Genomic DNA, 12,607 nt, shown 5'->3' with positions numbered 1-12,607 from the left:
CCCATGGCCTTGAGCTAATAATAAGAAATCTATAGCAGCTCTATTTTGTAAATCAGTGTGGTTAACACTTTGTACATCTGAAGTTAACATATCTAATATCTGTGAAGTTTTATTTAGTTCACCCTTAGCCCAACACCCTATTTGTTTTGCTAGAGTCAATGCTTTGCTTGCAGCACCCCAGGGTAGGAAAGCTGAAACCATCACTTGTTTAAATTTACTCCAGAACCACGGATCTCCTATTTGACTACAGTCCAAGTCATGTAAGCTACGCTTTTGCCTGCTTACCTGATGACTTAATTGCATCAGCACAGATATATTAGGGTGAAATAGTGATAACTTGCCTAAATAACAAGGTCCACCCTGAGGTTGAGCAGGTATACCATTCCAGGCTCTATCTCCGCATATTAGAAATATTCCTGTAGGTAATTTCTTAGGTGTCATGATGCTAGAGCCTTTACAATGGTTGTAGAGTTGTTTAGACACTATGTTTGGCTTTAGAGCTGAATCCAGAGTAGCCCATGTTTGTTTATATGGATTCATCTTTTGAGGATTAGAATAATCAAAGCTAAACCATCCACTGTTGGAAGTGCTGGCCATGCTAGCATTTGCACTTCCAAAAAGCTCCAACTCCTCAGGTGGAGAATGCAAAGGAGTATTAAGTGATTGAATTAACAGACATTGTTGGTAGCCATCACTCTGACTGGCAGTATACCCTTTCTGTGCAGGCAATTTAATATTTACCATACTGTGCATACATAAGGCACGGTTATTAATAAAACTGCAGAATTCTTGAGGAGACCATACTGGCAATGCTGAGACAAAGCGACGACTGATTAATCTGTCTAGCAAGTGTTATTCATACATTATCTCTAGGTTGACTAAAATGTGTTAACTTAAATTCTTCAGCTACCACTACACTAAATAATATAATAAAAGGAAACCTCATTTTTCTGGTTTTACTTTGACCTTCTTCTTCTTGTCAGTTTTTAACCTTACTGTTCCCGAGACCTGAAGACCACACCTTTGTAATTTTTTAATGCAGTTGTCTAATGCCTGATTGGGATCTCCTTTTATAGGCCCTACAATGGAATGTTGTGTTAAAGGCACCAGTTTTCTACACCTTACAGAGACTATATATGATGCACTTTGAGCTTTAAACCTTTTTAAAATACACTGTACCTCCCATCGATAATAAGCCAAGATTTTCTGCTCATGTGACTCATAAAGATCTAAAGCTGAGGCAGTGTTGAGTCCTGTTGCATTTCGTAGAGCCCACTCCCAATTATATTCCCAGTTATGTCTATGATTACAGGTATCACACCATAAACGAGAAAGTGACAACTGATCCACCCAAAAGGTCCTGTCACAACCCCCACAACACAGTGCCACCCAAGCAGCACAATTTGGGCTGTGACATTCAAGACAGTTCTCTTTTGCCGGTCCTTTTATATGGAAAGATGATAATGATTCAATAATGTCAATCAGTTCCCCGGTCGTCTGGCAACAGCGTTTTATCCCAAAGGGTTAAAACCACCCTCAGCTGAGCCACAATGTCCGGCCTTATCAGGCATTGCACGGTAGGTGGTAATTGGACTAAGAAAAGAAAGCTGTTAGCTGTTTTCATTCATATGAACCTGGAGAGGAGGTGAATGGTAAGTCTGAAAACGATCCTTTCTGTCCTTGAGATTTTCACATCCACCTCTTCCCTGGGTTTCTCAAAAATGTTCAAAATCAGTTTTATAGTCTGTAATCCTTTAGTCATTTGGCTGAAATGGCATCAGCTGGGCGATTCTCAGTCCTTTGTTGATTTGGAGTGGTGAGAAAGTAGTATGCACTTGAAGCACTTAAAATACTTAACTTAGCAGACTTATTTTCAAATTAATAGAACTTAACTGGCTTCAAAATTCTATGGGCTAACTGTGCTACACTCTTTGCAACATAAGAATAGGCAATTCTAATAACTAAATAGTATTTTCAGCTAGCAAGGTTTCTCTGATGTTTACAACAACACTTTGAACACAAGTCATAAAACAAACACCTATCGTAAAAGCATAAATCTATCTAACATCACTTAAACTTAATAGCACTTATACTTAAAATATTTAACTTAAAATATTTAAACTTAATAGAACTTAACATTACTTAAACTTATCTTTACTTAAACTTAATAGAATTTTAAATCAACAGAACTTACACGTAAAATCTCTTAATTCTAACAAAACTATAACAAAATTTAACTGATTTTAGACTTATTTGTAAATAATGTAAGATCAAACTTAACAGAATCTAACTTATCTTAAACCTAATATGATTTAACCTTAACAGACCTCGAAACTTAACAGCAAATAAACTTAACAAACTTAACCTTAATAGTATTTAGCATTTAATTTAACTTAAACTACTTAATAACAGATAAAACTTACTATAGACATAAAATATAGCATTTACTATAACTTACTTACAGGCCCGATTCTAAAATATTAAGCTAAAATAACTTTGTTCACGTGTTTGCTATAGCATTTCTATATCAAAAAGCACACTCACAACATCTCACTCATACAATCAGTCTAACATATCTTAACATTTTTAAACTTTTCAAAATATAATTCTAGAGTCTGATGTTCCACTGACTGAGCCATCCGGGCTTCTGATGTTAAAGTCTCTGCCAATACAGGTGATTTCAAGACAGCATACCAATGCCGAGCCAAACCGGCCGAAATTTGACCCATGCATACAGTACGCTGATTCCTGTTTCACAGTCTCTGCCAGGAAAAACAAAAGTTCCTTTAACTTTCCTTGTTTACCATCACTTGTTTCTTAATTTCAACAGGGATCTTTTCCTTTTGTTGACAAAAGTTACATCCATTAGGCTGTTAGGTCTTAAACTGAAGCTTTTGCCGGCTGTGGGGGGAGGGAGAAACGCTCCCGCTGCAAAAAGCGCTCCAGTCCCGCGGTGCGTGTGACGGAGCGGGCGAAAACTCCCACCCTGCGCTGGATTCTTTGTTTACTCGCCGGCGGCTGACTCCGCTGCAGGCACCGCTGCACCCGTGGCTGCTCCCCCCGCGGCGGCTTCGCTCTCCCCCCGCGGCGGCTTCGTGTGGTGTCGGGTTGGAGACAGAAGAAGGTGCCGATGCTGCAGCGATGACTTCTGTTGGTGCCTGGTCGTCCGAGCGGCATTTTTGGCCCATATTATTTGATTTGCAAATGCAGCTGACGCTTGGTGAGGTGCAAGAGCAGCTAATACCTGACTCTGAGAGGACTTTGCCTGTTCTTGCAAGCCTATTCCTGACGTTGATTTCTGTTTGATCGCATCTACCACAAAAGCCTGCTGTCCCGTAGATATGAGGGCTATCTTCTCTAATGCCTCTTCTATAGTCCAATTAGTACCTAGGGTGTTAAGTACTCTCCTATTAGTAGAATTACAATTTCGGAGAGCACACTCCCTGAGCAATACTCCCCTAAGATATTTTGGCACCTCAGCTCTTTCAATTTCTGCAGCAACCTTGTCAATAAAAGAGCTAAATGATTCCTCTCTGCCGTGCTTGATTCCTATATATATAGGTCTCTCTTCTGGTTCCTTTACCCTTTCCATCGCGAGTCTGACTAACCTTATTGCCTCCCGGCACTTCTCTTGACCTATTAAGGCTTGTGCCTCAGGACGAAAGAAAGGTCCCAGACCCATAAGCTCACTAACAGTGACGCCATGGAGAGGGTCACCCTGCTGCCTTTGTACTGCCACGCACTCGCTAACGAGCGCTTGCCAATGAGCATTAAACAGCAATTGTTGATGTTGGGTAAAGATTAATTTAACTATGCCACGACAATCATTAATAAGAAGAATACTGGTGTCAAAAATATAGTCGAGCATTTGCTTGGCTGGTTCACTTTTAAAGCCAAACTGGCTAACAGTAGCTCGCAACTGAGATAACATCTTCCAATCTAAAGCACTAATTGTCGCTTGCATACCTCCGCCAGCCTGGGGGGTGAAAATAACCGGACAAGCCAGTTCGCTCGCTAAGCTTATCAACTCCTGGTCTCCCTTCTCCATTGCATCTTTGGCAAGAGCTGCCCACGCATCCCGTCTTTCCCGTGCAATCATCACCGCTCGATCGTTTTCCAACCCAGGGCTCTGATTACTTTTCGGGAACGGGACACACGTTTGTGGCCCTGGCTGCTGCGATGCAAGCAATACGGGAGGCTCAGAAGTGCTATGCGTAGCCTGCGGCGAAGCGGGCAATAAAGCACCCTGCGGAGCACCCTGCGGAGCTTGGCTCGTCAGGGGGGGCTGGCTCGTTAAAGGAGGCGGTAGAAGCGGCGCAGAGGGTAGTAAAGCGCCCTGTGGAGCCTGGCTCGGCGCCTGGCTTGCCGAGGGAGGAGGCGAGGTCGGTAATGAAACCGTCCTCATTGCAGGGCCAGGAGGAGTCCCCGACTCTTTATCAAACTCCCTCTCTTGATCGTATTCTTTATTACGATCGTGAGCGGCAGTAGCCTGATAGGCAGCCCTCTTTTCCGCCTGAAACTGCAACAGTTCGTTGTTAATAACCCGCCATAATTTACCCATTTTCCTAGCAGTTTTATCATCGTCTAACGTAGCCTGCCATAATATATCACCAAATTTACGCCACTCCGACAACTCGTGAACCGTGTGGGGATTCACAAAGACTCCCCTTTCCAGACCATAAGCCAAAAGACCTTGCAATTCTTTCTGTAAGTCTATACCCTTAATTTGCCTTTTTTGCAAAAATGTAATAAAAAGTTCATATGCGGCTTGTCTTTCCATACCTCTTTTTAAGTGCGCACTTTCACCTAGCAGCGTATTCCAAGACTTCTATGCCGCACGTATCAGCTGGCCCATCTGATTATGGTCGCCAGGGCACGGCGCGTATCGGCGGTTTTCTTTTTTCCTCCGCTTTAATTTCGCGCTTATTGCCGCTCCCGCTGCTTCGGAGCCTGAACCATTCCTCACTTATCCTTTGGTGTTCGCAATCCCCGTGATGGCCGCGATCGTCGTGGTGTCCGCTATCACGTCGGGGTCACCAATTTGTTGAAGTGAGGGGGAGAACGACCATCCTATAATGCATCGAACTCCAACTTTATTGATCGATCCATCACTTTAAATAACAGTGTTAATTAACTTCATGCATATTCCAAAATACAGCTTTATGATAGGCTAACAGAGAAAACTCTAACCACTCCTTTTGTTTTACAATACCGTTGATTGTTTACATCAAACAAAATCAGTGTTCTCACTGTGATACGAACGGTTCTCAAAACTTCCATAACTGTTCCCAGGGTGCCATCTTTTCCCAGAGAGGATGTTACCTTTGTTATGGGAAGACTGCCTGAGAACTTTATTGCTTATACAAGGATGCCTGAGAGAGACTAATTGTTTATAGAAGTCAGGCTGGAAGCTGCTTTGAAACTGCTTCACAGCTACCTGTTACTTTTCTCTCAGCTGCATGGCTTCGTGGCCTTTTTCTTTAAGCCATGCTTGAACTAAACTCCCGACATCCAGCTCCAACCCCGCCACACCACAGGCAAGGACAACTTCCACCATCCCAGGCTGCTCCAAACCCCATCCAACCTGGCCCTGAACTATTCCATCCACAGCTTCTCTGAGCAACCTGTTCCACCACCCTCACAAGAATTTCTCCCTACAATCCAGCCTAAACCTACTCTCTTTTGGTTTGAAGCCATTCCCCTTTTTCCTATCACCCTAAGTCCCTCTCCAGCCTTGTCACGGCTCCCTTCAGGTGCAGAAAAGCCACCATAAGGTCATGCCAGAGCCTCCCCATCTCTTGGGGCTGGGCTCAGCCCTCTCCAGCCTTCTTAGAGCTCCCTTCAGGTGCAGAAAAGCCGAGATAAGGTCACCCCAGAGCCCCCCAGAACCTCCCCATCTCTCTGAGCTCTCTCTAGCCTCCTCACGGCTCCCTTCAGAGGGAACAGCTGCGATAAGGTCACCTCAGATCCTCCCCAGAGCCTCCCCATCTTCTGGGGCTCTCCCCAAGCTTGTCACGGCTCCCTTCAGAGGGAAAAGCCGCCATAAGGTCACCCCAGAGCCTCCCCACCCCTCTGGCTGGGCTCGGTGCTCTCCAGCCTTGTCACGGCTCCCTTCAGGTGCCAAAAAGCCTCGATAATGTCACCCCAGAGTCACCCCAGAGCCTCCCATCCCTTCGGGCTCTCCCCAGCCTTGTCAGATCTCCCTTCAGGAGCGGAAAAGCAGCAATAAGGTCACCTCAGATCCCCCCCAGGGCCTCCCCACCCCTTCGGGCTCTCTCCAGCCTTGTCATTGCTCCTTCAGGAGCGGAAAAGCCACGATAAGGTCATCCCAGAGCCCCCCTGATCCTCCCCATCTCTTGGGGCTCTCTCCAGCCTTGTCACGGCTCCCTTCAGAGCGGAAAAGCCGCGATAAGGTCACTCCAGAACCTCCCCATCTCCCGGGGCTCTCTCCAGCCTCCTCACGGCTCCTTTCAGAGGGAACAGCCGCGATAAGGTCACCCCAGAGCCCCCCTGATCCTCCCCATCTTTTCGGGCTCTCTCCAGCTTTATCATTGCTCCTTCAGGAACGGAAAAGCCGCGATAAGGTCACCCCAGAGCCTCCCCATCTCTTGGGGCTCTCCCCAAGCTTGTCACGGCTCCCTTCAGAGGGAAAAGCCGCGATAAGATCACCCCAGAGCCCCCCCAGAGCCTCCCCACCCCTTTGGCTGGGCTCGGTGCTCTCCAGCCTTGTCACGGCTCCCTTCAGAGCGGAAAGGCCGCGATAAGGTCACCCCAGAGCCTCCCATCCCTTCGGGCTCTCCCCAAGCTTGTCACGGCTCCTTTCAGAGGGAACAGCCGCGATAAGGTCACCCCGGAGCCCCCCGATCCTCCCCATCTCCCCGGCCCGGGCCGCGGGGTCCCGCGGCATCCCCGGGCCCCGCCCCCGTCCCCATGGCAACGCGCAGACCAATGGCGTGCCCGGAGGATGTTTACGGGGCGTGGCGTCGCCATGGCAACGCGCGAAGCCTCCCGGAGCCGCTACTTAACCCCGCACGGGGCGGCCGCAGCTCACGGCGGCTCGGCGGGCACGGCCCGGCCCGGGCACCCCGCAGCGGCCGGCACGGGCAGCCCCGGCACCCACCGGGCCTCTCTTTTCCCTTTTCTTCTCTTACTCCCCCCTCTTTTTTTTTTTCCGGTTTTTTTGGTATTTTTTGGTGGTTTTTTCCCCTCTCGTCTCCCGTTTTTCCAGAAGCTTCTTACTGTGTCGTGAACTTTGCCTGTCGGGAGGCGACACCGGCACCGGGACGGGGTAAGGGGGTGCGGCGGGGGTGGGAAGGGCAGCGCGGCCGGAGCCGCCGTTTGGGGCGGGGGGTGCGAGCGGGGGAGCGGCTCCGGGTGTGCGCCCTCCCGGCGCTCCCTCCTGGCCCAAACACTCGGGATTTCGGTTTAAAATTCACGTCCCCGACACAGGATTCCCCAAAGTCTGAAGCTGCCGGTTCGCTCTGACTCAGGGTGTGCTCGGGGTGGGACCCCACCAGCTCCCCCAGCCCACCCCTGAGTTGTTCCTGGGTACCACGGGAAGTAAAAGCAGAATTAGCATCAAACCGAGAGAGGTTGGCTGCAAGGGGGGAAACTTTCAAGTATTTTGTCCTGGTGGGGAATGCTGAGAGTCAGTCCTGTGAGTGCCATGTATCTAGAGATGTGTGTTCCCAAGAAACAACCTCACTTTGTGGGATGGCAGGGCTGGATTTTGGTTGTTTGAGGGGCTTTCTGTTGGGTTTTTTAAAATTCTTTTTCAGCCAAGAGCTTGCTGGGCAGCAGGTCAGTGAGTGACACTGAGGTGGAGGAGTTTCCCTGAGGTTCAAGGGTGCTAAAGCCCCTCAGGGTCAGTGGGTGACATTGAGGTGGAGGAGTTTGAGGGAATTTCCCCGAGGTTTAAGGGTGCTAAAGCCCCTCAGGGCAGGCGTTGCAGGTCCCTGCACAGCACACCAAGCATGGGTCTCACCCAGCAGCTCCAGGAGCACCCAGGGGTGGCCCTGCCTGGCTGTCAGAAGAGACTTGCACCTTGGGGAACCTCACCCCCTCCCTCTTGTTGTTGCAGGACCTGCCCCATCCCTTCCCTCCCGTTCCCGTGCAGCCTGGGAAGCACCGAGGGAGGCATGGCGTGGCCAGGCCAGGCACTGAAAGCCAAGGGGAAATTGAAGTGCGTGGAGGAAGACCTGGATGACAGCCTGCCCGACCTCATGTGGCTGAGGGACTTCACAGTGGCGCAGACTGGCCTGCCTCAGCTGTACTCTGGCTCGGACCCGCAGGACTGTTACACCATGAGTGAGAGCCTCTTCAGCCTGGTTGATTTCGAGTCTCCGTGCTCGCCGCTGGCCGCTGACCCGGCCTGCAAGGGCACTCGGCACACCCCCTGCACTCCCGTCTCCTCCTCCACCTCCTCCAGCTCGCAGCACGACCCGGCTGTGCCCCCTCATCTGGCCGGGGACATCGACTACAAGACCAACCCTCACGTCAAGCCCCCCTACTCGTACGCCACCCTCATCTGCATGGCCATGGAAGCCAGCAATAAACCCAAAATCACCCTCTCTGCCATCTACAAGTGGATTACTGACAACTTCTGCTACTTCCGACATGCTGACCCCACCTGGCAGGTAGGGGATGAGGAGCCTCGGCCGCTCTCCCTGCAGGGCTGAGCTGGGCTTTCCACAGCTCCACCCTGCAAGACAAGATCCTGCTGGGTCCCACTGGGAAAAGAGTGACAGCAGCCTCCAGTGGGAAGGGATGGAATGGGAAAGAACTTGGCTGGGCACAAATGCCACAGCCACAGGAGGGGCAGAGGGAAGGAGCCATGGTGGGGAGAGCCCAGGACTGTTTTGGGAGCAGGGAGGTGCTGGTTGGGCTCCTGGCACCTGAGACTCCTCTTGGTTTCATGGCAAAGGCCTCTCAGTGCCTCCATTCCTGGAGTTCTCATGGGGCCCTGGGTCCCTCAGGGCTGAGCACACGTGGAGAAGGTGCCAGGTCCAGTGTCCCTGGGTGCTGAACACCAGGCATGGGGCAGGGATGGAGATGCCACTTGTTGGACAAGGTCCCACTGGGATGTGCTGAAATGCTGCTGCTTTCTAAGCAGGGCAGAGCACGGAGCTCCTGGCCCCAAGGAGGCTCCATCACTGGGATGAGCTGGTGAGAGCTGCACAGGGAAGCCCAGGAGGGGTTAATTTGGGCTGCTGTCCCCAGTGGGGAGGGGACAGCCCCCAGGCTCGAAAGCTTTGGGGACAGCCTGAAGCCCAGGGGCTTTTCCCAGCCTCCTTGGCTCACTGCCCTCCTCTGTCACACAAGGAGACCTCTGGCACGTGAGGTTTTCTAGGACATGGCAGGGTTGGAGGGCCCTGGGGGGCTCATCCCTGCTCTGGGGTTATTCCCATCCTAAATCCACAGTGTGTCACTAATCCTGATGGCAGTGCCCATCCAAGCAGAGCTGGAGAACACCACTGCAAAGCCCAGGCATTGCCCACCTTCTCTCCAGGCAGGTGGGTCTCCAGTGGCTCTTGAAGCCCATCATGGGGAAGGGAATCCTTCCTGGTCTCCCTCCAGGGCCATTTTGGTCCCCCTTTTGCACTCCTATGAAAGTGATTTGGAAGCAGGAGCTGGGTGCCAACGAGTTGACTTTCTCCTGCACACTTCATGGCTGGGCATTCACAAGGTTTTTAATTAAATGTGTTCATTAAAAAAAAAGAAAGAAGGTTTTCAATCCCTCTCTGCAGAGATGCAGGGGGTACCCTGGACCGTTGCAGGCAGGAATGATAAATATGTTGACTGGCTGCGTAATAATTCAGCCTGGGCTGAGTGGAGTTTGGGATGGGGAGGAGAGATGGGCAGCAGAGAATTCAGCTTTCAAGTCTCTGAACCTTGTAAAATTTCATTACACAGTAAAATTGGAGTTACCACAGCCTGGATTGTGTGGGGGAATATCTGTGTTCTTACTTCTTCTTTTTTTTTCTTCCCTTTTTTTTTTAATCTTTTGTTTCTTTTCACTTTTTTTCTCCCTTCCTTTCTTTTTTTTCCCTTTTCTTTCTTGTCCAGGCTGTGTTCTCATCCCCTATCCCGATTCCCGTACGTGAAGACAGCCTGGAAAGGTCATGCCACCCATAGTCTGGGGGGGAGATGGATATATTCCTGTGGGAGCTGAGTGCTTTGGAGAGGAGCCAACAAACCCAAGGAGCTCCAGCCCAGAGGAGGGTTTTGTTGTGTGTGTGTGTGTGAGTGTGTGTGTGCATGTTTTTCAACAGCTCTAAGCAATTGAGCCTTGTTTTTCCTATTCGGCACTACGGATTATGGATGAATAAGCATAAAGATATCCAGGCAACATTAAAAAAAAAAAACACCTCCACCATATCCAATCTCTTAGTACAGTCCTGGCTTTGTGGAGTTATTTGCCCAATAACTGAGTTTCCTTTCTGATTATTCACATCACTCCAGGCACATTCAGGGTTTCAGAACAGCTCGACGGGAGCAGAAACTCCTCCTTTTCTTCCCCCCCACCACCCTTTTTTTTTTCCCTCAGCTTATTTGAGCAGTGGCTGATGAAGATGCAGTGATTTCACACTGAGCTTCCCTGGGCCAGGAGGCACCTCTGGGGACGCGCAGGGTGGAACAGCCCACGTGTCTCTCCGTGTTCTCCCGTCTGATTTGTGCCAGCCTGGCTGGGGGAAGGCATGGTGCCTGTGTTTTGTCCACATATTTTCCTCTCAACACTAACAATAGGCACAGTTGAACTGGGGGATGCCAGCAGGGCCCTGATTGCCATCCCCCAACAGTGCTGCCATGTGTTGTCCCTTGTCAAGGGGCCATGGCCACATGGGTGTGGAGACCCACCTCTTCCTCCGTGGCACAAAGGAGGCTCCAACCTCCTCCAGCCCAGCTCCGTGCCTAGAGCAATTCAAGCCAGTTTCTCCCAGTGCTCTGCATGATTCAAGGCCCCATGGCCCCAGTTTCCAGCCAAGGAGAGCTGCCCAAAAGCTTTCCATTGGTGGCAAGTCCTAGCTTGAACCCCCTTGGCTCCTGCTGGATGAGATGGGAGACAGGAAAACTGCTGGAGGCTCAGGGGGGAAAACTCAGGGGTTTGAGGGACTTCATAGCCTTGGAGTTCTGGATGTTGCCAGTTCTCCTTTGTTTTCCCAAAGGTCCTTGCTGACAACCTCCACCAGCCTCCCCACACAGGTAGGTCCCACAGCAGACAAGCATTCAGCCTCGGTTTCTTTCTCTTTTGGCTGCAGAACTCCATCAGGCACAACCTGTCCTTGAACAAGTCTTTCATCAAGGTGCCTCGAGAGAAAGACGAGCCAGGGAAAGGAGGATTTTGGAAGCTGGACCCCTACTACGCCAACCGGCTCAAGTACGGCACCTACAAGAAGCGCAGGATGTCCCCGGTGCAGATCCACCCGGCCTTCTCTGGGAGAGCCCAGACAGAGGCACGGCACGTTGGCAGCCCAGCCTCCTCCTCCTGCAGCTCCAACAGCCTCCTGGAGGCCAGCGTGGCATCGCAGCAGCTGCTCAAAGAGTTTGAGGAGAGCACCAGCAGCCAGAGCTGGAGCCCGGTGGGTACCAAGGCGGGGCAGAAGCGCAAGCAGCCCTCGCCCCTGCCCACGGCCAAGGCAGCCCGGCTGCCCAGCTCTGCCCTGATGACCCAGGAGGAGCAGACTGAGCTGGGCTCCCTGAAAGGTGTCTTTGACTGGGAGACTGTCTTTAACACCAGCCTCAATGGAGACTTCTCCACGCTGGTGGATATGGAGCTCCCGCCTTCCGTCAACCCCGTCGCGTGCGACCTGGACTGGACAGGACAAGGGCAGCACGTGGAGTGTCCCCAGGGCCAGGAACAAGTTGTCACTGAATCCAACCAGTACAGCCTGGACTTTAATGAAACCCTCATGGCCACCACTTTCTTGGAGCATCCCTGGGATGAAGGGGCAAATGATTACCTCTCCAATTGTGTCAACATCGACCAGGTGTTCGAAGACATCGATGCCTCTTTGCTGGCAGATGTCATCAACCTGAGCAGCCTGGCACGCCTCTTGTAAGGCTGTGTAGGATGCTCTCCTCAAGCTGGGACTTAAAAGGGACAAGATTTCCTAGAGATGCCCACTTAGAGGTGACTTTTACCAGCTTCATTGTAAGGTTATTCCCAGAAACACCAGGGAAAAGAACCTACCACCCCAGGAACTGCCTGCTGTGTCTCCAAAGGACACCTCAGAAGTCTCTAGTTTTCTCAAGAGAAGAAAGTCAACACACTACTTATTTTTTTACATTTTACTTTTAAAAAAGAAATGTGAATTATGATGGGTTCTTTTCCATCAGGGCTAAAATTACCTGCAAAATCCCATCTAAGACATGAGATTCCTGGTGGTTTAGGATTAGATAGACTAAAGTGCAATTTCCACACCTCTTTGTTTCTCTCTGTCTTTCCTTTTTCTGTCTCAGTGCAGTTGGTAAGTACAGTGTGATAATTAGCTGGTAAGAAAATACAGGTCCCTTCTGGATTCTCCAAGTTCAACATCCCAGCTGATTTGTGCCTAGGGAAGAAGAAAAGGTTTATAAACTCAGCAAGTGTGCCTCTTTAGATGTTTTT

General features: G+C 50.2%; 1 protein-coding gene across 1 annotated transcript; it reads left to right on the top strand.

Annotated features, from left to right (window-relative positions):
• The first annotated feature begins 8,138 nt into the window (after positions 1-8,138).
• FOXJ1 (forkhead box J1) lies at positions 8,139-12,188 on the top strand. The gene is made up of 2 exons (XM_058817443.1): positions 8,139-8,636; positions 11,259-12,188. Exons 1-2 carry the CDS (start codon positions 8,139-8,141, stop codon positions 12,057-12,059), a joined length of 1,299 nt encoding a protein of 432 aa, XP_058673426.1. The 3' UTR covers positions 12,060-12,188.
• The last annotated feature ends 419 nt before the right edge of the window (positions 12,189-12,607 follow it).

The sequence above is a fragment of the Ammospiza caudacuta genome, chromosome 19 (genome assembly GCF_027887145.1).
Source record: "Ammospiza caudacuta isolate bAmmCau1 chromosome 19, bAmmCau1.pri, whole genome shotgun sequence".
Lineage (NCBI taxonomy): Eukaryota > Metazoa > Chordata > Aves > Passeriformes > Passerellidae > Ammospiza > Ammospiza caudacuta.
Note: the sequence above shows the minus strand (reverse complement) of the source record. Positions and strands in the feature narration are given on the sequence as shown.